The sequence below is a fragment of the Aythya ferina genome (assembly GCF_964211825.1).
Source record: "Aythya ferina genome assembly, chromosome: 1".
Classification (NCBI taxonomy): domain Eukaryota; kingdom Metazoa; phylum Chordata; class Aves; order Anseriformes; family Anatidae; genus Aythya; species Aythya ferina.
This window is the reverse complement of record NC_140296.1, coordinates 128,687,816-128,714,251: the sequence shown is the minus strand read 5'-3', so window position 1 is coordinate 128,714,251 and position 26,436 is coordinate 128,687,816. Positions and strand designations below refer to the sequence as shown.

Below are 26,436 nucleotides of genomic sequence, written 5' to 3'. Positions count from 1 at the left end.
ACTAGTTCACTGAGGTATGCTGACATCATATTGTCCTAAGTTAAGATCTGTCCAGGGGTTAATAGTCTCCAATGTCCATTCTAGTCACAGACAAACAGCTCAACGTACTTTTCTCTTTTCTGAATGGGAGAAAAATACAGTAAATCATAGGGCCCTAAATACATAGAACCACCCTGGCGTAAATAGACAAAACAAGAATTGTCTCAAACAAAGGTCACAGAAAATAAATTAACTGCCTAAACTGTCATGTTATTTGTAGTGCCATAGAAAGTGCATGTTTCATCATAGAATGGTAAGTCGAAGGCTAGGAGGAGCTAAAACTGTTGGTATTTTGTTTGCTGGTACTCCATCATCTGTGGCAAGAGCACTGTAAACAAACACCACAAATGAAATTAAAAACAAGAAAACAAAACAGTAAGATGCTCACAAAATAAAGGGAAAAATAATGAACAGAACATCTGTACCATGTGTTGAAAAAGTAAGAATTAGGCAACAAATTCTTAAGCAGAGCCTGAAAATCCACTAAGTTTGGGGTTCACAAATGTTCCAAATTGTAGCAAATCAAAGGGCTCTTTTGAGGAACTAACTGTTCTGCTGCATCTGTTTGTACACATACTCACACATCTTCTAATTCATATGGATCACTGTTATTCTACCCACATTATAGTCAAATCAGTTGTAATTTTCATGTCCTGTGTGTATTGAAATCTGCAGAATGTTCTGCTCTTTGATACATATTTTTAGTGGTTATACACATTCATAGCTTTCATTGGCATTAAAAAATCTGGGATAGCAGACTGAATTTTGTTTATGCCATTTAATTATGTTTCTTTTTCCTTTTTTCCATGTCCCATTCCTTTATGGGGAAGGGACCAAAAGCAAGGTTGTATTGGAGACACGCAAAGGGTCCCTAATATTGCTCTGAAGACAATGCTGGGTATGTCCCTGCTCACCTGTGGCGGCCATAAAGGCATAAAAGACACATTGATCTTCTTGAGAAAACGTTCTTATTTAATGTTATTTTCCTTAGAATTTTCCCAAGAGTACATCTTTATTATCTTGCTGTTCTCTCAAATGGGATAAAAAGAACAGACTCACTATGATTTTCAATATTTTATTTGCACATAGTATGTAACTGCATGTTGTTTAAAGTGGATCTCCTTGTGTTGAAAAAGCAGTGGAAATAGGCTGAATTGTAGATGTCTCTTATTCATTTATGGCTGGAGGTAGTGTGTTATTCCTATAGATATAAAATTATTTAACATTTAAAAATTGACATATTCGTTTTTTTTTTTTTTTTTTTTTTTTTTTTTTAACCTGTATATTTCATACCTTTTAAATTGCATCATTTTCTTTAAAGCTACACATTTCAAGTGATGAGTAGAACAAATATTCAAAGGGCAAATGGACATGCAGTCATCAATCAGGCAGTTAGTTATGAAAACACTATTCAGGTTTGTACCTGTAACTTATTATTGGTGTATAGATAAAGATGAAATGAAGTATGCTGACCAACAAGGAAGCCAAATCTCAAATTACCTGAAAATTCATCCTAGGATAATGTCCTGGTTTCAGTTAGCACAGAATTAATTTTCTTCCTAGTAGCTGGTGGAATGCTGTGTTTTGGCTTAGAATGAGAAGAGTGCTGATAACACCCCGATGCTTTAATTGTTGCAGAGCAGTGCTTATACTAAGCCAAGGACATCTCAGCCTTTGCTCTGTCCTGCCAACGGGCAGGCTGGGGGGTGCAGTAAGAGCTGGGAGGGGACAGACCCAGGACAGGTGACCCAAACTAGCCAAAGGGGTATTCCATACCATCTGACGTCATGCTAAACAATATATAGGGGTGGCTAGCCGGGGGGAGGGGGCCGGACTGCTCGGGGTTAGGCTGGGCATCGGTCAGCGGGTGGTGAGCAATTGCATTGTGCATCACTTGTTTGTACATACTATTATTACTTTCGTATTATCACCATTGTATCATCATTATTATTATTGTTATTATTATTTTGTTATTTTTTTTTCCTGTCTTATTAAACTGTCTTTATCTCAACTCACGGGCTTCACTTTCCATTTCTCTCCCCCGTCCCAGAGAGGGAGGGGGGAGGGTGAGCGAACGGCTGCGTGGTGTTTAGCTGCCGGTCGGGTTAAACCACGACAGATAATAAATTATCTCCTAAAACTTAAAGATGATATGGCATCTTTAAGGAGAAGACAGCTGGCAGTTCTTGTTGACTATATAGTATTTCTATAAACTCAACTGCAGAAATGGAATACTACCAGTTAAATACAGAAAGCATGACATGAAAATTATGTTCTTGTCTTGATATTTTTGCAATCAAAGACAGTTGGGAGAAGAATGTCCTGTAGGGGAAAAAATCCACTTCAAACAAATGAAACATTATATTTTGGAAATTTGGAAATAAAAATGGAAAAATTCAGCCAGCAACCACCAGAAAGAAAATCCTATTTTTACTAAAAAGCAAAAGCACTATTGGTATTTTCTGTGATGTTATTTTTATTTGTTCAAATATCCAATGAAACTATAAACAAAGTATTTTCAGTGGAAAGTATCCATCTCTAAATGTAATGAATTGATTGCACTAAAGTCTTTTCTAATGTTCATTTTTTAAAACATGTTTCATGACAAAATGCAGTCTGAGAAAAGGTGCTTTTTGAGCAAATTTATGCATACTTCAGAATAAGAAAAAATAGTTAATTTTGATGAATCAAAATGTTCCATGCTCATATATACTAGATACGTTCCTTGTAACACCTTCAATTATGAAAATAAATCCCATATCATACCATTGGGTTTAAGAGTGTCCAGGCTTCCAAACAGCATGACTGTAATCCTTGGAAAAAGATCAGAATGTGTTGAAAATATCCAATGATCCTGATTTTTAAATTATGAAGTTTTAAGGAACTTCATTTCAATTATTTGAAATAATAATAAAAATATTTTGGCACAGACTCCTTCAAGTGTTACATAAAGTTCATTTAGTGCATTTTATTAATTAGATTGCAAATAAATACAGGTTTGGTAAAGTTGTCTGTATTTAATTAAAAAAATACCTACATATCTCTGGGAAGCTTCTTTGTACAACACATCAGTCTGAACAAACAAAACCTATATTCTTGCACTTGAAAGTACCACAGAGCCACAAGCCTGGTATCCTCACTTTTAATGGCAAGTGTATGTGTGTTCTGTCAGACCAAGCTATCTATTATTAACCAGAAAAAAAAAGTTCTCTGAGCAGTATAGCAAGTAAAGTCCCTTCCTGCTCTGTCTGTTCCCTGTATTTCCAGTTACAGTTACAAAGTCAAAATAATTACTCTGCTTTTCTGTAATTTCCTTGCAGCTCCTAGTTGAAATGAGTTAATAAGTCCTTTTCTTGTACTAAAAATTCTACACTGAGACGGCTTTTATTATTATTATTTTTTTATTTTTCCTGGAAATACCTTGATTCTTTGGAACCAAAACCCTCATCAAATTCATGTGCTTGCTATTATATGGGAATATATGTTGAGAGAAGGTGCTTATTCTAATTATTTATTTAAACGTGTATAACAAGATGTATCTTTTTTTTTTTTTTCAGTTTAATGTATTATTGCAAGTCACATTAACGTACAACATTTTATTTACTCAGATGTATGAAATCAAAGAAGAAGGAGGAATTCTCAAAAAGTTAAATAAAATATGGTGCAAATTGACTGAACCTCTGCAGCCCCAGGTGCCACAAGAAAATACCAAGATGAAAAGCCTGTCTTACCCATTTTCCAGAGAGAAAATATATTTGTGAGTACTTCAAATTGTGAAGGGCAATGAAGAAAGCTGTAACTCATCATTTTACTGTTGTCATTTTTCTACTTTTTTTTTTTTTTTTTTTAATTACAATTCAGAAATTCATTGAGGTTGCAGCACTTCTGGGAATTGTGAAGAAATTTCCAAGTTGTTAGATTATTCCTGGATAATATTTCCAAGTGATAAAAGTATATGTCTGCATTAAACCAAATTTATTAAAGCCTGAGTAAATATATCTGAAATAAATAAACATGCTGACATGGAATTCAGTTTCAGAGGATTAACAGAAATCTAAGTTACTCAGAATTTTGTCAGTTTTACTTCCTTCTTCTAAGCAAGGCACTTGAAGTGGTGAAATAAAATATTTATGTTCTTAGCTTGAACTGTAAAAAATTTAGCAACAAATTCCTGATTAATTTGATAGTGATACTTGTTTTGTAAAAAGAAAGAGCAAGTAGAAATTCAATAATACTTTTCCTCTTGACGCATTTATTACAGTCATTAAAACTTGGCTAGTAATATGCAGATAAGGAACTCTTGACATTTGCCCTTTCACTTGGAGTAATACTTATGGGCCCAGTTTGGTATTAAACATTCATTTTTTCCTCATAGTGGCTCCTTGTATTTATGTCTGATAAATAAAATTCAGTAATAAATATAATGAACCACCGTAACATTTTTGTCCTCTCTGAAAATTTTAATTAATATAGTATAAAAGTAAATTTGATTGAGAGGATAAAATGAGAAGGCTAATTTCACATATGATGATTTTAAGGTTTGAGAGAATACATAATTGCAGTGGAATTTTTATTTTAAATCAAGCGAAATGTGGATGGGTTAGTCACATGGAAAAGAGTAATAGACATCTGCATTAGGCAATTTAAAACCTTGTAACATAACCACAAAATGTCATGAAGGGTATTTTTTAAAAAAAAGATTAAAATGTCTGCCTTTGTAAACAATAGACAAATTGTCCTTACTAGAAAGGTAATTTTACAGTACAGTAGTTAATATTTCTTCAATGGTGCCAACCATCATTGCAATCCCAGTAGAATTCTGAATGAATGTCTTCAGGATATCGTTTAGATATTGAAAGGTACAGTATATCACGCTGTAATATTTCATTTACATTTTCTTTAAACATGTTTGTCTTCCTTACTGTGGTTTGTAAGTTAATGCTAAATCAAAATTGTGTATATTGTCTTACTCAATACTTCATCTTCTGAAAAAGTACCTGATCGTTTTGTCTCTCAACAATTTTAGGTATAACATTAGAGACAAAGACACGTTTTTTGACAATGCTACCCGCAGCCGAATAGTAAGTAAATGAAAGTAACATATTGAGTTCCCATAATGAATGAGGTTTACTTTAATAGTGAGTTTTGAAATTACTTTGCTAATTTCATCACTTTATTAATTTTGCTTTTCCCACAAAACAGTAAGCAGTCATAAGTATATAAGAAATATTCTACTGGAGCTGCCCAGAAATACATATAGCCCAGTGGGAGTATGAGATGGTATGACAGGAAATGCTACTGACTCCTCCTCATTGTTAAAAGTTACCATTAAAAGTTAAAAGTTACCATTGTTAAAAGTTACCTACTTCCTTTCCTTTAAGCAGATTGTTTTTTTTTTTTTTTTTTTTTTTTTTTTTTTTTTTTTCCATGAAAGTGCCTCCTCAACAATCATATAGCAGTTTACTATCTCCAGCAATCTTTGATGTGAATTCTTTTGTCATGTTCATGGCATAATGCTAGGTCTCCAGTAGGTTAGTGAGGCAGGATTTCTCTTTATGGATGTTATGCTCTCCAGCATGCTGTATCCATACTCGGGTTTCATAGATACAGAATATATTCTGATTACTAGTATGGGCATCTTGCAGTTATACTTCCAAATGTTGAAGATAATTTTTTTGTTGTTTTGTTTTGTTTTTACAGAGTTGGATTCTCTTGTGGTTTTCTATGGTGTAAAATACTCATTCTACGTGAAGTTCTTACACTTCACTTAGTTTTATAAGGATGTGACGTAGCAGGACTTAACCTACACATTATTGACAGAAAACCAACTAGGATGAACTGCCATAAAATCATTAGGTTTTAACTAGTAATCTCTACAGAAGTCTGTAATTGCTAAGTTAAATTTCATTGCTAGTTCTACAAGGAAAAGAATATTAAAAGACAATTTGTGTGTTATATGACCGTTCTCCTTTTCCACAGGTACACGAAATTTTGAAGCGCACATCTACAAAGGCCAGAAACAGCATGGGTAAGGATGGAAGATAACTATATATATTGTTTTAAAAGGAATTGCTTAGGAATTGCATATTGAGTATTTGTTTATCTAGCAGAACACAAGAGTATGCTGGAACATTTCCACAAAAAAATAGACACTGAAGGAAATGTGTTTTATGATGAAATATGAAGGAAATGTGTTTTCTGAGGAATAGAATCAGACTTTCTGGTCCACAGCTTAGATGGGACATGCTAATGGGAGTTTACTTTTCATTTTTACAGATGCAGGGTCTGGCACATAACTTGCATTTCACAAGTTATTATAAAATGGGATATGATTATAGTATGATCTGCTTTTGAATATGCAGATGTCATTTCCAATATATTGCATTATTTCTTCCAGGAACAGATTTTTCTTGATATTTCAATAGAATAATACATCTTTCCACATTATTCTTGTCACTACTTCTTTAAAAACAATGCCAATGAACTGAATAGTGAAATAAGTGAATTAACTATGACTGTTTTTAAGATACTGGGTGACATTTTTTGGGTAGCCCTGAAATATTTGGTGTTTTTTTTTTTTTTTTTTCTTTTCTTTTTTTCTCGAGGTTCAGAATATATACAGGTGTACTTACTCTCTTTTCATTACTCTTTCCTTTCTTCCATTGTGATATTGAAGCACGTATCTCCCTTGAGTTGAAGAGGTAACATTACTCTTCATCTGGCATGTTTTCTGAAAGTCCTTCTGTAAGCTTGACCACTTACGCAATGTCCTAGGATAATATACTTGCAAAGAATTAGCATCCAGTTTCCTGCAGAGTTTTGGTGTAGTTCACTGCAGTAAAGCTGCAGTAACAGATTTCATTGGTACAGCAGCTAGAGTGGAAAATAGATTAATGTAGGATTCCATGAAATAGATATATGTAGTTTTTAATCATATGAAAGAAAAAACAAAGCTGCTCTCATATCAACTTAGTATCAGCTAAAACCACTTGGTTTTGCCCAGAACAAACATTTAAATTTGGAATTATTAGTGTTTCCTTAAAAAAAAAAAGTAAATAAAAAGGAAAAGATGGAAGATGGTAAGACAACATCAAGCATTCTCTTCCTCTCTTTTACGCTAAGGTGAAAAAGCAGTTTGATCCACTTCAAGCTCAGGTTAATTCAAGATTCGATTTGACATGAAGCAAATATTTTAATCCTTTAGTCTTCCCTGTCTTTCTGGTCAATAGCCTGAACATTAGTAAGCATTGTGTTTGACTAAATTCAGTAATTGTTTTGGTCCTCTGACATCGTCTCCCAAAAGTTCTATGCTTCTTATGTCTCTAAAGTTCTCCTTTTTCACTTGTCTTAAGAGCACTCATCATGACTAGTTTAAGAATCTCTTTAAGCATTTGTGTTTTATTCATTTTTTTCTAGGTTTTCATTATTTATTTTGCACAGGAAGTAGGACAGTGATGTTGGAACTATTTAAGCAGTCTTTAGTCTTCAAAAATCATAATACAATAGGAGGAAAGTAACAACACTTCAAAGACAATTGCTTATTGATTTTTACAGCTTTATTATTTATACAATTTTATTGTGTCTGATCCCACTTCTATAATGTTTTACAAAGAGGGTATATTTGTTTCTAGTATAACTCTGAATTTCTGAAAACTTTTAAAACCAGAATTCTTTCAGTAGAGGGCTTGACTTCATGTTTGGATCAATGAACACAAAGATTTCCCAATTACATTAATGCATGTAGTGACAGGGTTATTTTTCCCTATACCAAGGGAGAAATTTATTGGAGATGCCTATCTAGCTTCTTCGCCAGAGATTTTTCCAAAAACATTTCAGAATAATAGTTGTATACTTTAACTATGGATTTTTTTTTCCATGAGTACTTTTTACTGGACATTGAAAGCATGGAAATCTGTAATAAACTGCTGATCTTAACTTTAACATTCATCTTAAGGAGGAATTGTAATCACGTGCAGGTACTGAAAACAGAATGTCTGTTAGTCATAAGGCTCAAGAGCATGTAGGTGCTGTAATCTTTAGCTGGGGATTCAGTGGTAGTATGGGTTCAGTGTGAAGTGCTGTGTCCCTATATGTTCCTGTATCTTTCACCAGACCTCATGTTTGTAGTCTTTAGGACTCACCACTTTTTCTCCTGGTGAAAGCATCTTTCCAACATAACTATGGATTTGTTGAGCACAAACTGAATAAAAAAAAAGGACAGGTTGTCATCTCAGAAAGATGGATGGACCTTGTGTATTTATATGAGGAAGGATAGAAAAAACAGTGCTTGATTCAGTGAAAACTAGACATGGTACAACGTTAATTGATGGAGAGTAGTAGGGGTTTCCTGCTCACAAAGTTATGTGAAAGTTTTTGGGCTTTTTTTGTTTGTTTGTTTTAAATTATTTTATTGTTTGTGTGTGTCAGTGGGAATTCGTGGTTCTCATAGTTATCGAGCTTCAGGAAGGACTTCCCAGATATTTTCCTTTTTTGTCACATGCCTCCTTGCAATCAGGATTAGAAAGTAGTCAAAACTGTCTCTACCACACTAGTTCACTCAAGAAAAAGCACTATACTGAAATGAGCTTTTCTGTGATAAAATATTTTCCATAACCAAGTATTTCTGTGTTGGTAGATACTCATCTTGACATTATATTGAATGTCTTCAGCTCATTCACTTATGCAATGTCATCAAATTACATCTGTAATATCCTTTTTTTGCTTAACTGTGTCTAGCTGTTGATTTTTTTTTTTTCTTTTTTAGGTATTAACACATTAATAGCAAACAATGTTTATGATGCAGCATACCCACTTCATGATGTATGTATATCCAATTAAAAATCTAGTTTTCTTACGGTATCACTCATGGTATCACATGGTATCACTATCAGTACATAAACCTTAAAGTTTATTGCCTATGACAATGAAAATGTATACTAACATTTTAAGTATGTAATTACAGCATCAAAACTTTTACACAAATACATTTCATGTTGTGACAAAAGTAAAATCAACTATGTAGGAACAGCTGAACAATCTATTATTCAATTTTATGTTTTTACATGTTATTGAATGATTTTCTTTTTCTAGGGTGAATATGAAGGCCAAAATGATGACATGAATGAAAGAAAGGTAAAGTACATTGCAAAATTAATTTCATATTAGATTTAATATGCTAAACGTGAATTAACGTCCTAAATGCTATTAAAAAAATAGCCAGCATTCGGTCAAATAAATGCTTTTACAAATGCATGTAATATATGTTATAATGCTTATTTTCTTCTGCACATTAAATTTGTTTGTATGACTTTTTGTGTAGTTTATTTTATGAAGTAGTTCAGTAAATTTAACTTTATATTTACATCTTGAAGTGCTTCAAGTTTTCCTATGCAGACACAGAGAAGATTTTTCAATCTGTGTGCAAAAGCAATAGTTGACAAATAACTTATATGATTATTTTGTTTATGTAACCAGACGATACTATTGATGGATAGTTACTAGACCAAACCAGAGCTGGTTCATTTGATTGTGCATTCACTTAAATTATATGCAGTTTCTAAAAATCTGCTTCCAGTTAACTTGTAAAGAAAAAGTTTCTTGCTATCAAATGACTTTTGAAAATACATGTACATCACCCACCATCTGCAAAAGAGAAATGGATGCATGATCAATTCAGACTATATTTAATACATATGCTTACTACTTTTGCTAATAAGCAGAAACAGTTAATTAATGGAATTCACTAAGATCCATTCCATACTGTTCTTCAATGTTTGCTTATTTTTTCCTTGATATACAAGCAATAGGATAGTAAATGAAGAGGGAAAATTGTAGGGAAATGGGAGATGGAAGGATGAAGTAAAAGAGAATGTTTGAATGCCTAAAATATTTACAATATTAGAAATTAAATTGTATATATTCATGCTGACTTGTAAATAATTTCATAAATGTTTTTAAGTATGTGGTATTACATATTAGTATGTGTAATCTGTTGTGTGAAGGAGACTTAAGAAAATCACATTCATTTGACAGAATACTCAGTGTAGTTTCTGAGTGTAATTGCAACAATTGGTGATTATAACAACATTTGAAGTGAAAAATTAGTTTGGAGATCACGCAGGTAAATTTGATTTCTCCAATGCTGAGTGAGTAAAAATTTGAAAACATAATGTTCTTTATAGTTTTTGTTAAATAGTGCCATTCAGCCACTAGATGTCTTAATGTACCATATACAATTTAATTTTGCTATTTGAACCTTCATAAAAAAAAAGATAGAAAGATGAAAAACAACTGTAGAGAAGCTTGTATACTTATGTCTATAGTTTTGAACATTTTGTTCATGAAGAAATTGCCTCTGGGTAAGTGATAATGGTGATACAATAATGGACACTGAAAGTCAGATCCATGGTTTATTCACTTACAAGGTTAGCAAAAGTTTTAGAGAGAAGAAAGTAAATGAACATTAGTCAATGGAGAAAGATTGGTTAATGTGGGAAAGGGGGAAAGAGGGTTTAAAAGAACTAGTGTCTGGAAAAAGTATTCACCATACCAGTTACATTTCGTCTGCCTTCTTTTTATCATGCCTATTAGACTCAGTTATGAAGTGTTAAGTATTAAAAACATGAAAGACTCTTTCCAGAAATATTTCATTGATTATTCACATATGTCTCTGCTGCCTAGCCATTGAATCTGCTGTAGTATTTCTATGCATAACATCATCTGTTTTCTATCTGAATCTAATAGACTCAGTGTTTAATTTCCTGAAAAGCCCTGATCAAGTTTGAAGGAAAGGGGGGCATTTTTATGCATTTTTTCTCCTGCCCCTTTTCGTTTTGTCCATTTAAACTTATCTATGTCTTCCATTTCACTAGTCTGTAGTATCAACCCAGAGAATGATGAACTGAGACTGTCTGAGGTACTTAGGTCAATAACGCAGCAGAAGTAATTAAGGTTTATTTACCAGTTCATAATACAAAAGGTTAATACCTACTAAAACCCTCATTAGGATTTCTTTGGAGAAAATGCCCTGTGAAACATTACTTTTGTCACATCCTATGAGAATATAATCCCCTGTTTTCCTAAGACTGTTGATTAGGGTGAAGGAATTTCCCTGTTCTAGTGTGATTTCTGCTGTAGAAAAAATATTTTTAAGAAAGTTATTGCACAGCAGCATGGTAATAATTTGCCATGAGTATAAACACTAACTTGGTCTTGTAACCCACTGGCAATTTGTAACCTTTCATTACTAGGAATGTGTATGACATAAAGAAATACACGAGGAATTTCTTACATATCTAGGAATTACATTCTTAACATATACTACAACAACATCACTTGATTATTAGAAGCAGATTGAAAAGTGTTATTATAAATTTACAGAAAGTACTGCTTTAAGTGAAACTGGTAACATACAATAAACTATATTACAAAAAAAAAAAAAAACAAACATAAAAAATGTGATTTTTTATGAAAATAAATTGTAAGTAATTCTGTGGAGTAATGTCAAGGAGTGATTTTAACTAGATAACCACAAGTATTCATATGAAAATATCAATCTGGCAGCCTGGCATATCCTCTTCAACTCCTACTGAAGCCAAAGAAAATCAAAAGTAGTTTCATTATTTCTTTCCACAGGTGCAAAGCATTTTGTAAGACTGTGCTCTGTAACAGCAATATTCTATATGCTAATAGTCTACACTCCCTGAATCTCATTGCTGAATTCTCAATTACTTCAGCAGAGTAGGGTAAACTCCTTAATCTAAGAAGAGAAAGTAATCTGGGCTGGATCATTAATGAGTACACATTGGCGTAGCTCCATTCCCTCAAATGGTTGGAAGCCAATTTCCATATTCCAAATGATAATAATTAGGTGGGTATATGTTTGTGGGATCCAGATCTTAATTACTCCCTTGATATTTATTCAGTTCTTTCACATAGCATCTGTGGGAGGAGAGGCATTATAAACACTAGAAAAAATATGATGTGCTGCTAGCTGACAGATGCTACTATTGATAACTGCAAAAACTATATGTACTTTGTAACCAAAATCACCACCAGCTTTTGCATACTTACATAACTCCATTGTGCAATAATCTGTTATGAATGAAAATAAATAGTAACATGCTTATTAAGCATCTATTTTACAGGTAGAATTAAGGTTTGAAATCTAGGGTGCTGTTAAGCATATAAGTTCCACATATTGCACATTATGAAAAAATCTATATCTTGTTTAATTAGTGTGTTGTCAAATTAGACTATTGTCTAATTAGTGCTTTTGAGTATCTATGAACCATTCCGCTGTTTCTGTAAAGAAAAAAAAAGTGCAAATATTTAATTTAACTTCTCTGCAGAATGTACTCTATACATACCTGGTTGTGTATTTGCATGCATGTATTTCTTGGTTTGTCTTCCTCCCCAGCGTTTTTTAAACTTATTGCCTGATTGTATCCAAAGCTGTCAGAAAACTAGAGGTCTCCAAGGTATTAACTCTGTATTTACGTTGCTCCACATTAACTACAATTTCCATGAGACAAGCAAGGGACAGTCAGTTAGTGCTCACAACAAGAGAGCAACTAAGTGTGAGGTTGTCCCTTGGGTACCAGCAGAGATTCTACACAGAAACTCATTCTTAAGACACAATTTCATCGCTACTCCAATTGTACTACAAAAGATGCAGTGCCTTATTTTAAAGGAACTGATGTTACCTCTCATATGTTACTCTTTCTTTCTAGGCCCTCTCCACTTTTCAGAAAATAGGAACAAAAGGCTTGATATCTGTCTTTTTCGATGAAGTCACGGTGTATTATAGATTACTACACCATGTTGTGAAGTATAGATTGTGATTCATAATCTATAAATAGTGGTGCTATTTGTTTACTTTCATTTATCATCATTGTGTTTTTTTTTGTTGTTGTTGTTTTTTTGTTTTTTTCATGCAGTCTGTACTTCAAGAAATAGTTTTAAATGAGTATGTTTTCTGAGACTTCCTCTAGATCTTTCACAGCATAAAAATGTGAAAGGAATACAAACAGTTCAGGTGATTCCCCAGAAAATATTCTCTTTTTTTTTCAAGGCACTGCTGTGATTTTTATTTTCCTCTAAAGTTAAAACATGGTGAATAGTCATTTGTTAACTGATGTGTCCTCTGAGCCACCTTTGGTCTTCACCTAATTCTGGAAAGCTTAATTGTTGAAAGTCTTTTCTGTATTAATAAAAAATGCATACACAGTTATAAAATGTACTGCTATCACATTAACTCTTTTGCCATATTTTTCATCAAATGGGAATTTCTATCCAGCAGCTGACTTTTGTTTCAGAACAATGTGATGACTTTTATACCATAATTACTGATTTCCTTTCCAGCCTCTTCTGAAGTACTGTCAAAGGTTTCTTTTTTTTTTCTTTTTGAAAGCGCAGCAAGCCTGTGTCACACAGATCACAGCAACAAAACAGAGAATGAAGACTATCATGAGTCCCTTGATTATGGTAGTTGTGTGTATTGTGGTAAATATACAACAGGTTCTAAAATGTTTCCTTTTATCCCTATTGCCTAGCATTTTTTTTTCTTGATTTTTTTTTTTTCTGTGTCATAGTAAGAAATTTCTGTAAGACTTGTTCCTTCTTTTGTGCTGTTGGTAGGTGGTGGGTGAATCTGAAATTCCAATAGTAACCATTTAAACTGGTGTGTGCATGTGCACCATGAGGAGAGAAGGGACTTTTATATGGAGTCCACTAGGTATAATAGCCTCAGGACCTGTGAAGAGAAGCAGACCTTGGCACATTTTTTTACCATTTAGTTATGTTTTTACATATCAGTTACTGGTTTTGAGTTCTTTCTGTTTCTTTGCCTGGTAGCTGGAAACACTGCTCTGTACTTACCTATGGTATAATTCCAGCCATTAAATAAATTACATCATAGAAGATTGTGACTCTGTAAGTAGAATTATTTCTAGCATCTTTCCAAAGATTTCCATGAGACCACAGATTTTTTCTTCCATTTAAATCCTTATTCTTAACATCACTATTTAATAAATATTGTTTGGAGGAGGTAGGTAAGTGGAGAAAAGGTTTGTATACATGCTCTTGCATTGCTGGTGTGGTTGGAGTCTTCTATACCTGCCTGGAAAATAAACTTGGAATTTTATGCCAAAGTACAGAAAACTTTTTTTTTTTCTACATATATTTTACCTCTTAGACAATGTTTGTAAAAACAAATGGGAACACTTACTTCAAGTTAATTTTCTTTCTTTTTCTCTCTCTCTTTTTTTTTTTTTTTTTTTTTTTTTTTTTTTTTTTTTTTAGTTGCTGTATCAAGAATGGGCAAGATATGGAGTATTTTACAAGTTTCAGCCTATTGACCTCATAAGGTAACATCAATATTTATGGTACACTAAGGGACCTGATTCTTATCTGATACAGATTAGTAAAGTTCCCGGCAGTTACATCAATAATTGAAATCTTGGATCAATCAGATCATTGAAAATAAAATTTCTCACTGTTTTTCTGTAGTTCTGATGATAGCTTACTTTACTAAACAATAATGTGCATTTGTTTCTGTATACCATGTTATCCTGGAGGCATTTCAGGATAATATTTCAGATTACCTTAATTAATTTTTATTAGAGATTGTGATCAAAGGCTGGTGTATAATCAGAAGCTAGTGTTTACAACACGAATCAGTATGAAAGTATTTGACAGTTTTGATTTTTTTTTTCAATTCTGGTTTTACAAATTTTATTCATCTGAACACATCCATGTGTGTTCACAATGGTTTGGTATATTTTGAATGTTAATATTTAGGTCATGCATCAAACATAGAAGTTAGGCTTAAATACAGACAAAACAATTCCATTTTTTTTTTTTTTAAAGGAACTTCCACGATACCTCTACAAAAAAAAGGAAAGAAAGAATCAAATAAACAGTGTTTGTTGTGTGCTAAAATACCAGATGAACAAAACAAATATTTGGGAAATGTTTGTGAAAACTGCTGGCTGGAAATAATCTTTCATAAGATAACTGTCTTGGAATAAATAAACTGTGATATTAACAAATAAACAACGGAAAAAAATATTTATTGATAATTTTTATAACTGAGAAAGATGATATTTCTTAGTGTTTATTTTTTGAATAATCAAACTCCAGATAGTCTTTATTATACAATCTGACCTAAGTGATTAGCTGCAAAAGCTGGTGTTAGTAATATGGATAAACAATAACTTTTACAAAATATATTAATTATATTTTGAGTTAAAGTTCTGAAAAGCACATAGTTTTTCAAAGACTTAACTATTACATTCTTAACATGAGCAAAATTAAACTGTGACATGTTTCATATTGGCAAATGGAAGTGAGACTATCTCATCTTGGTTTGTATCAGGAATAGCGTAGCCAACAGGACCATGGAGGTGATCGTCCCCTTGTACTCTGCTATGGTGAAGCTGCATCTCGTGTACTGTGTTCAGCTTTGGGCCCCTCACTACAAGAAGGGCATTGAGACCTTGGAATGTGTCCAGAGAAGGGCTACAAAGCTGGTGAAGGACCTGGAACACAAGTCCTATGAGGAACAGCTGGGGTTGTTTAGTCTGGAGAAGAGGAGGCTCAGGGGAGACCTTATTGCTTTCCATACCTACGTAAAAGGAAGATGTGGGGAGCTGGGGGTAACTAGTGATACGACTAGAGGGAATGGCCTCACGTTGTGCCAGGGTAGGTTCAGGTTAGAAATTAGGAGACATTTGTTCTCAGAAAGAGTAGTCAGGCATTGGAATGGATTGCCCAGGGAGGTGGCGGAGTCACCATCTTGGGGTGTTTAAGAAAACATTGGATATGGTACTTAGGGACATGGTTTAGTGGGTAATTTTGCTGTTTGGGGGCTGGATGGACCAGATGGTCTTGGAGGTCTTTTCCAACCTTAATGGTTCTGTGATTCTGTGATCTTTGTGAAATTCTGCAAGACTTCAAAATTTCCCCTTTTTTGCCATAATATTTTTGTGTGAGAGTTACATACTTTTTCACCACTGGTTATTTGAGGCTAGGCTACTCTATGAACTAGGTAAGCTCAAAATAGTATTAAAGTACCTGGTATGTTCTTAGTAAATATTACAAATGTTAAGTTAAACTGTGACTGACAGAAGGAATTCTTAAATGTTACTAGACCTGTCAGAGTAGCTGAATTAAAAACAAAGACACATCTGCTTGTACTCCATCTTCATTTGTATCTTGCTGTCCCCATTATGATGTTTCACTATACTGGTACGATTTCATAGATGTTCTGTGGTTTAAACTTCTGTGAGAAAGAAAGAAGGTCCAGATGTGTAATTGATTCTCTTTTCTCAGAGTTGATTTTTCTTGCTTTTATATTTCTTCCTTTGCTAGACTGAAAGTTTGACAGCTACCACTAAAATAAATGTGTTTTTTTATCTATAGTTAATGTTAGGATTTGGAGTGTATATACCTGAAAAATTACCACCCTTTTCTTTTGGCAGCTAGGTTTTTGCACCTCTGTACTGGGGAGTGGAGGGAAGGGATGGGGGTATAAGCTTAAACAATATTTGCATCCTCAAGTTAATTACATTTTTTAATCTGATATTTTAAGACAACTTGTAACAATGTAGATCTTTTAAACTATTCCTGTTCACCTTTATTCGTTAAGAATACAAATGGAAAGTCATTCTTTAACCTAAGATGCTTATGCTAACATGGCACTGTAGAATTCTTATAAATCATTCCCATTACCTTTCTACTGTCCATGGTTACAGGTTTCTAAGTGACTATACACCAAAGCTTGAAAATCTGTATGTGTTATACTCAGTCTAGACACAAACTGGGATTATTTGAGGTCCTTGTTAAGGTTTGATATGCTGAGGGAGTGTTAATTGTATAATCAGTCTTAGAGTATTTTCATGTTCTTAAAAAATATGAAATTAAAAAGAGAAGGGAAAGAGGGAAGGGAAGGGAAGGGAAGGGAAGGGAAGGGAAGGGAAGGGAAGGGAAGGGAAGGGAAGGGAAGGGAAGGGAAGGGAAGGGAAGGGAAGGGAAGGGAAGGGAAGGGAAGGGAAGGGAAGGGAAGGGAAGGGAAGGGAAGGGAAGGGAAGGGAAGGGAAGGGAAGGGAAGGGAAGGGAAGGGAAGGGAAGGGAAGGGAGGGAAAGAGAAAAGATGGGGCATTTTAGCATTTACTCAGAGTTCCATTCCCTCCTGTGTCTTTATCAGTAAAAGTATTTTGCTCTGTTTTTATGCATCTCTTTGGGGTACAAGGAGAAAGTAATTTTGTATCCTAAATTAAGATTTCTATTCTAAATGCAATGGCAAATGAGGAGGGCTTCACCAGTTGAGAACACAGAGGGTTTTGCATATTTCTATTCTACAGCAAAACAACTTCATTTAACCAAAATCTTAGAGTGTTATCCAAATGCTTTTTTCAACTCCAGCATGCTTGGTGCCATGAGCACTTCCCTGTTCCGGTGCCAGATCACCCACTCAGCAAGGAACCTTTTCTAATATCCAACCTGAACTTTCCTTTGTGTCCTCTCACTGGTCACCAGAGAGAAGAGATCAGTGCTTGCCTTTCTGCTCCCCCTCATGAGGAAGCTGTAGGCTGTCTATAAGCTCACCCCTCAGTCTCCTCTTCTCTAAGCTGAACAATCCAAATGACTTCATTCACTCTTCATATGTCTTGCTCTCAAGACCCTTTACCATCTTTGTTGGTCTCCTTTGGACACTCTCTAATAGTTTTATATCCTTATATTGTGGTGCCCCAAACTGCCCATAGTACTTATGGTGAGGCTGGACCAATGCAGAGCAGGACAATGGCTAGCAACATTGTGCTTGATGTACCCCAAGGTACAGTTGGCTCTTTCAGCTGTCAAAACACACTGTTGACTCATATTCAACTTGTGATTGTCAGGAATCTCCAGATCTCTTTCCACAGGGCTGGTCTCCATCCTTTCATCCCCTCGTCTGTGCATTCAGCAATGATTGCCCCATCCCAGGTGCAGGATCTGGCACTTGCTTTTGTTAAACTTCATACTTGGTGATTGCCCAACCCTCTAGTCTGTCAAAATTTCTCTGCAAGGCCTTTCTGCCCTTGAAAGTGTCAAGTCAAGCACAGCTAGCTGTATTTTTAATTGTGGTGGAGTTTTTTCAAATATTAGTTCTTTAAGGTCCCAGCTCATCAGCTTCTTCAAACCCATCCCGTTTTTCATGTTTTCATTTCTATTTCCTATTGCTAGGACTTCATCTAACTTCTTTATATCTAACAACCTACATTATCCATTGCATGATTACTTCCAAAGCTCCAAGTGCCTGTATATACTTACCATGATGTAAAGCCTAAAAGTGGGAAGACATGGTCATTGTAAAGATTAAGATCATGTATAAGATAACTCTTTTTGCAGGAGTTAGTGGGAAAGTGTGTTAGACAAAATATTATTTATAGAATACAGCATGTAAATCAAAACCCTGGAGTTTTTTTACTCAAACTGTCTGCCTAGTATATCTCTCCTTTCCTATTTTAAACTATGTGTTTCTTTTGTCTGGAAAATTGTTTTAACTTTATTTGTAATGAATTCTGGGACTTCACTGCATCATGTACATTTTGAACTAGCTCTTGACAGAACAGTCATCTGTTCCCCTCTCTTTGTGCATTTGAATGCTGTCTTCTTAAAGCGTGGCAGCCAGTAGCTTCAGTAGCTTTTCTCTGATTTTTTTTTTTTTTTTTTTTTTTTTTTTTTAAGCAATGACAGACCTCTGATATTCAGAACGTTGTTTGTCTCAGTTTTGAATACTGTTGCATTCATTTCCACTGTCTTGGGGCCTGTGTAGTGGTGTTCAGTGTAAGCAATTGGACTCCAAAAGTGATTTTACCATTTTGCCTCTTTTCCTTCTTAATTCTTTCATCAGTTTTCACCACAAAAACCAAAATGGGTATATCTGCTTGCCCTACTTAGAATAGAGCAGTTTTAAAGGAGTGATAAAATAAAGAAGGGAGTTCTGCAGAAATAGTGGTTTTATTGTCTTAGAGATAAATGTTTGCTCCTTACAGAAGTGTAATTAAGATCTATACTTTATACAGTATTCTCCTAACTGTGGCCAACCATTCTGGTCAATGCATTACCAAATCACTGCTTCCATCACCACAGCTCTTTGTAGCCACATCTGCATATCTGTAGACAGAACACATCTTTCCACATAAAGCCTGAAACTGCAGGAACGTGAAATTAAAGGTCTGTGGTGCATTCACTAATTCCAGAGGTACACTTAAATGTTGCTCAGTCATTGTGTTAACTCCATGGCTATTTAACCTCTAAGTGCAATTTTTCCTGTATATTTTCCTTGCTCTGCTTCCCTGTCACCCTTCTGTTATCATTGTGAATTAACCTAACCAAATGTCCAATCTTTACTTTTTATACAATGCAGCCACTTTGGTAAAAAGCAACCTTTGATATGTGGTTATCTCAGATTGGGGTTGAACAATGCTTTCTAATGCTTACCTCAAAGCTAAGCCTAATCAGTCCAGACTAATATCTTGGGAGAGTGATGCATGTATAACTCACTGGTGGGCTGGCTGACCCAGCAGGTCAGTCTTACACTTCCCAGATCTTCAGCGAATATTTATATATTCTCTAAAAGCCAGGTTTCAAAGCAGAGCGCAATGAGGCCTGCCTTATATATACAATCAGCCAACTGAAAATAGTGAGCATCTAACACCCTCCTGCAAGGGTCATATGCCTATCACTAGCTCCCATAAGGCTGCAGAGAGGAAAGAAAACACCATGGTAGCTAGGCAGGGTAATACTCAGTTGCTAATGCCTGAAGAATAGTTATGTTATGAACTGTTCTCTCTGCTGAAGCAACTGTTGGATCAGGTGGTTATTTTCCACCTTCTCAATAACAAATCGTTTACAGCATGTGGTCTGCACACTATTAAAATTCTGAGCTTTTCTCTACCTGGCAGTTTGATTGCTTATTTAACAGAAATGCGTTTTCAGTGGAAAACTATCATGCATCAGGTTTAGTCTTTGATTCTTTTACAGTCTCTTTTCTTCACTAGGTGCCAATGGGGCACTCATTTTCGGCGGGGGGGGGGGAGAGGGTTTCTTTCCCTTTGAAGGAGAGGGGAAGGAGAGGGGAGCTTGCTTTTTTTTCTGGCAGTAGTCATCAGTGTGTTTAGGGTGTTGTAATTTCCTGCTTAGTCTGGTAAATTACTGTAGGATTTTTCTGACACAGCACAGATTCATGGGGCCCTGGAGAAGGTTCCCTTTTGCCAGGTGGGTAATGAGAGTAAAAAACGGTTCTTGATAAATGACTCCATTCTCATACAGAAATATGTGAACACCATGCAAGTCTTCCCTGACTGTCTTCAGCAGATGTATCTCCAACATTCACAAAGACGCTGGATCTATATACAAGGAACTCTTTATTAGGAAAAGGAGGAGAATGCAGCTTTAAGTTTGGGAAAGTGCAGAAATTGAACAAACATAGCATTAAGTACAAGAATGCCCATGAATTCTACCAGTAATTTTGACAGTAGTCCATCCATCTCCTTTCCAAACCTCTACTGAGAATGTACCCTGGGCACATCTTCTTGCTCTTGCCCTCTTGCACTTCAATTCCAACATCTTTTTATAGTTTCAAGGAACTCTATAACAAAGATTTATTCCCACCATAGGTTGTGTTCACCTTGCAGTTCATCATCATTTCAGCACTAGGTACAGCAGGAAATACTATGCCAGCATCCAGTCAGCCTTCATTTTGTCCTTTTTGCCAGTTTTTACCAGCAGAGACCTTCCTAGAGGAAGTGAGAAGAGATGGGAACCTGTAGCAGATTCCTGGGTATTGAGAAAGGAACACTTTCTCCATCATTATAATTTTTTCCCCTTTCTAGTGTCTGTGATCTCATTACCGCTCATGACCTCCCATTTCTGACACCTGTGTGATCTCTTTACCAGTCATGAACTTGTTTTATTTATGAATGAACTTTTACATCATATCATATACACATTAAATGGACTGCTTGTTAGATGCTTGATGCAAGGGCACATTTATCAGCAGTTGTAGGGACTTTCCCCTCCATCCTTGGAACTTCTCATCACAGGGTTCACACAAGTGCTCCAGTCTGTGTTATTTGCAAAGTAGAGAGTTATGCTCATGACGCATAAATCACTGAAGAATTTGTCTTATATTGTTCTGCTTTGTGCAGGCCTGTGAATGGATTGAAATGATTTACATACAGCTCCACATTTCTGAGTCCTCGCTAGTCCTGTAGGAAGTGGTTCTCTGTTTTGGCAGGAGCCTGGTCTTATTTATTGGTGCTTGTATGTAAGATGGAATTTCAAACTATTAAGTTTGTATAGCAATATTGAGGAAAACCAGATCCCCACTTTCTGATAAACATAATTCCCAGGCTTCAGGTTACTTTCTGAGCACTAAGATCCTTGTTACCACCCAGATTCCTCATTTCATCTGTGGGATTTTCAAAAACCAGATTCAGCAGAAGATGTGCACTTCTACATCAGGACTTATACAAAGGATGACTCTGAAGGCTGAAGATATTGCTGTGCAGCTTCCTGGTGGCTCCCTCTTAGCTTGTGCAGTTTTGTAAGCAGCTAGAAGTCTGTTTTGTCTGTGTGCAGAACTGTCTTAGAATTAGTTGCTTAGTGCCTATATGATGTATTAACTTCAAAGCAAGAAGCGTATTAGCATATTTCTTCATGGAATTAAGTGATAGGCCCTAATTCAACTGTTATCTTTAGAATTGACATCAGTATACTTGACAGGAAACAAAGGTTTGTTCTTTTAAACTGGAGAAGGAAAAGCCAGAGGTAGCAGGTACATTTGGAAACAAAAGAGGAAATCTTACAAATTTGTATATCCAAACTTAAAATTATTGGTAAGTATCTAAAAGTTAATGTGTCTGAGAACTGCAGGGAGAAGAAAACAGCAATTGAGTGGTAGCATTTCTGCTTTTCTTTTAAAACTCTCTTGACACCTTAATCACGGTAGGAATTTTTGGCTATGGGATGTTGGATGAGAGGAGGTCTTTTTCTGACTTCCTGAACACCAAGCAGGGTTTAAGACCAACCCTTTTCATTTGGTTTAAAAGTATACCCCAGTATTAAGACTTTTTTTGTATGAGACATCCAACCATCTATACAAAAGTTTCATTAGAACAGACCATAGCTTTGTTTGATTCAGTAACCTGTTTCCAACAGTTGACAGAAACAAGATGACAAGATTAAGACTGGGCACTGTGCAACAATTGTTCCCTGAAAAGACCAACATAAGGAAGGTTTCCAACGTGATAAATATTTGAACTTCTACAGTTATCACAGAGAACAGAAAATAAACATCTTTAATGCAATATGGAACAGGTGATGACTATTACTGTGTAGTCTTGGTTAAATAGTTGCAGTTAAAATGCTGAAACAACAATGAGCAAAACATCTTGTATGCATTTAATTACTCTTGCAGGGTGCATTTGATTTTTTTTTCCTATTTGTCATAGTCTCAGAAGTCTTGAGGACTGTCAGTCTAAATTTTAATTTAAAAAATAAACTTATATAACTCTCTTATTGTCTCAAACCTGCAAGAGGAAAGTCTAAAGAATGACTGCCTCAAGTTATCCAATAAGATCATGGCTAACAAATAATTTATTATACTTTTTTGGAAAATTATATGTCTATGTTTTAACCACTAGATGGTGTCTATCTGAAAGTAGTGATATTCATAGTGCCATCTAAAGCAAATGCATTAAATTAATTCAGAGGCTCTAGTGAGGCCTACCTATATGAATCTGAAAAGCAAGACAGCTTTAATGAAATATTACATATTATAAATTAAATTTATTTATGAAAAGAAGTCAGTATCTGAGCTTCAAACTTCGTTAACCTAGATGATATAAAAATCATGGAAATTACCTGGAGAATACCAAAGATTAGGAAACTGTGAATATCAGTGACCTTGTACTTGTTCTGAGTATAAACCTTAGCAAACATGTCAGGGAAGAAATGCTAGGTAACCTCCCTGCCAGTCTAAAAGAAAAGCTGATTCTCTATATCATATTATATAGATTACTCCTTATTTGTGGGAGCATGTAGAGTTTATTATTAGAGAAAAAAAAAAAAAGTGATATGTATAACTGAATAAATTTAGTTCTTACATATAACCTCACTTGGTGGGCTGAAATGCTTCTGCAGTGAAACTGTATTCCCTTCCTCATAGGTAACCTTTACTGATTCACTGTAGTGTTGACTCAGCCTCAAGTAGCCTCAAGTAGCTAGGCTACCTGTTCTGGATTATGAGTTTGCCAGATTTGGAGGGCTAGTGACATTTTTGATTGATTTGTCAGGTTTTGACTGATTTATCAGGAGACATAATACTTCATAGGTTGTCTTACATGAGTTCTCAAAACTGAGTGTTGGGGCATACACTGCATTACTGCTCTTGCTAAAAGTGTCTGTCTTAAGTAAAGGCTTCATAGCATAGTCTCATAGACATGTAGAGCTTTTGCAGGCATAAAATGTGACAGACAAATCCAGACATCCACGGAATAATGTAATCAGACACTTAATCCTTTCAAACACTGCATAAAGTTAAGGACTGCTAGTACTGCACACAAAAAAACTGTATGGATTATTATTATTATTTTTTTATTTTTTTTTAATGTTACTGCATATCACATTCTCTTCATGTGTAGCTTTCCAGTAAAAGGTCTCTAGGCATAAGGAACACTCAACAAAGGACATTCACAAGTCCAAAAACACTCTGTGGAAGCACTGAAGTTCTGTATTCTCCTGTAACAAATGGGGAACTCAGTTACAGAGCTTCTGACTAACCAGCAACATGTTGCTTGCTTACGCAATTGGTAGGTAGTCAGCCTTGACTTCTGTCTCAGTCATAGTACATGTATAATTACTATGCTTCTATTGTTCTTGGAATTACAGTCTGTAGCCAATGGGTTTTTACAGTTTATAATCCATCACCACAAACTATGCTCTCTCAGCTGTATTATGAATATTTCTTGGAATGGGAGCAATAACGATTGTAAATCTGCAAAGCTCAGTGAGTGGCTTGTCTCGGTTTTATTTCTTTACAGGCTAAGGTTTGATCTATTGCTATTTTAAATTACTGTTAATACCTGAATCCTGAATTTTTATTCTATACACTTTTCCTGGGTATTTTCAAAACATTAGAATCTGAGAACTGAACAATTGCCTGCCTGTACAGAAATCACCTTCCTTCTCCCTAACCAGTAACCTTTAACTGTTTTGAATAGTGATTATTTCTGAAAAGCCAAGAGACTGTTGGAAAGCATAATCCTACAGTTAATTTCAGTAGTTTCAAAATGTCTGCTCTCTAAGGAGTTCCAATATTTTGTCTTTTTTTTTTTTTTTTGGTTGGTTGGTCGTTTTATTTTTCATCCTATAATGGATCACAAAACATATTTCACAGTGCCATATAAGAAAATATAACTGGTAGAATCTGTAATTTAGTCAGGTTTGTCTCCAGGCTTCAGGTACCTTTTGGAGGAAACAGAAAATGTTTGTTAACTAATGGTTTCAAATGAGAACTTTAATTAAATGTTAACTTCATTAAATGACTCTTCTGGCATCCTTTTTCATTCTACTTTCAGGTGAAAAGAATCATAGTTTTGGTATTTGGTAAATACTCTCATTCAGGAATCACTGGAGATGATTCAGTGCATTACTTGCAAGAGAAAATATACCAGATAGGAAGCCTTTTGTAGAAATCAAAAGCCATGTCTTGGCTCTTAACTTGTATCCATTTCTTACAAATTTCACCAAGCATTCCAAAATGAATGATGAATATTTGTAGATGCATACACAAACATTAATATTAGCGATAGATTTGGGGGTTTGATTCAGGGCTCCTGCACTGTTTATCAACTATTTTCACCCTCATATTCACTCTTTACTGGACAGTCTTGAGCTTTATCTCCAGCTTAAACAACGCCATGTGCTCTTACTTTGGAAAGAGGCTCCTTTCATTGTTTTCTGCATATTGAACAATTTGTATTTTCTACTGTATTTTTTTTCCTTGCCTGAGACTCAACTGCCTTATAATTTAGCTGAAGTTCTGTCATTGTTTTTTTGTTTGTTTGTTTGTTTGTTTGTCTGTTTGTTTGTTTTTCTTATTCTCTTAAAATTTTAATAAAAATGTTTCTCGGACTACTGGCAAGTTGTTCCAAGGGGGATTGTTTTCTGCAAGGAGACTCTCTTGGCTTCCATTTTGCTCCATTTAGTGCAGTCTCTGTATATCTGAATTAAACACTAATGTATTTCTGCCCGAGACTGTCTGGACAGAATACGTGCATATATGCTGTCAGGCACATACATGGTAGAAATCTCTGGGATCTCTGGATACACAGCAGCCTCAGTGGTGCTGCTGAGGGGTAGTTCCACCCAGGTGGCCCACATGGTTGCAATAAGTGCTTGAATCTTGCCCTGAGAAAGTTCTCAAGTGGAGAAAAATGTCACTTCCAGAAAAATCTGTACATGGGTAACTACCTGGAGTGAAATAGTGAGGTACACAGAAATGTTTTGTCTTGTTTCTGATTCTGTTAGAGTGACTGGAGTTTTATCTATACTTCAGCAGTGTTTCTGATATAAATGTACAGTTTTCAAAACCTCAGGTGGAAACATCAATGTGTTGGGAACTATTATCTCAATAATAATGTAAAACCTCCTGTGTTCTAAGATTAATATCTACTAGAAAATAGTGTTTGTATGGGTAATCGTTGTTCTACCTTCACTTTAAAGGCAGATTTTCTTCTCTTGACCAAGTCCATTAAAGGAGTTCATTGTGTTCCCAACCTTTTGCCACAGGCTATTATTTTCTTCAGTGGTCTTTCACAGATGTTCATAGGCCTACACTATGTACTGGCTTGATGAAGAAGTGGATATGGCCTTTTTTGGCTTTGCTTGTCTTTTTTTTTTTTTTTTTTTTTTTAATAATACTCAACTTTGTAATGCACTAGCACAACTGAGAAGGTTAGCTGTGGGTCAGAGAGGGCATAAGGAAGCTGGAGATGTGAAAAAAGCTTTTAAACTAGCTCTGATAGCAGAGATTTTTGACATGAAACCTTACTTTGAAAAGACCACTTGTCCTTTCTCCCATGAGCAGACTCATCAGAATTCTAGGGACTATTTTTGTGAATAGGCTTATTTGAAGGCATAAGTAGCACATGTGCCTTTTGATAATTTACTCAATAAATTGTAAAACAGTTTAGTTTTGCATATAAAATATTGACTCAGTGGAGAGGCTCATGAAGGAATCATGGCAAAAATAAAATAACTGTTGGCCTAGAATAGGGTATGGAAATTAAAAAACTGAAAAACTTTGAGCTGATTTCCCAGTCAAATGAAATAGTGTCTAGAGCATAT

General features: G+C 35.0%; 1 protein-coding gene across 1 annotated transcript in view; it reads left to right on the top strand.

Moving 5' to 3' along the window:
• Positions 1 to 26,436, top strand: part of ANO2 (anoctamin 2) — a 200,160-nt gene that overhangs the window by 43,037 nt on the left and 130,687 nt on the right. The window contains exons 6-11 of the mRNA XM_084508867.1: positions 3,648 to 3,796; positions 5,066 to 5,120; positions 6,019 to 6,067; positions 8,804 to 8,859; positions 9,130 to 9,171; positions 14,341 to 14,405. Of these exons, the coding sequence (XP_084364993.1) occupies positions 3,648 to 3,796; positions 5,066 to 5,120; positions 6,019 to 6,067; positions 8,804 to 8,859; positions 9,130 to 9,171; positions 14,341 to 14,405 (416 nt within the window). The remainder of the gene's footprint in view (positions 1 to 3,647; positions 3,797 to 5,065; positions 5,121 to 6,018; positions 6,068 to 8,803; positions 8,860 to 9,129; positions 9,172 to 14,340; positions 14,406 to 26,436) is intronic.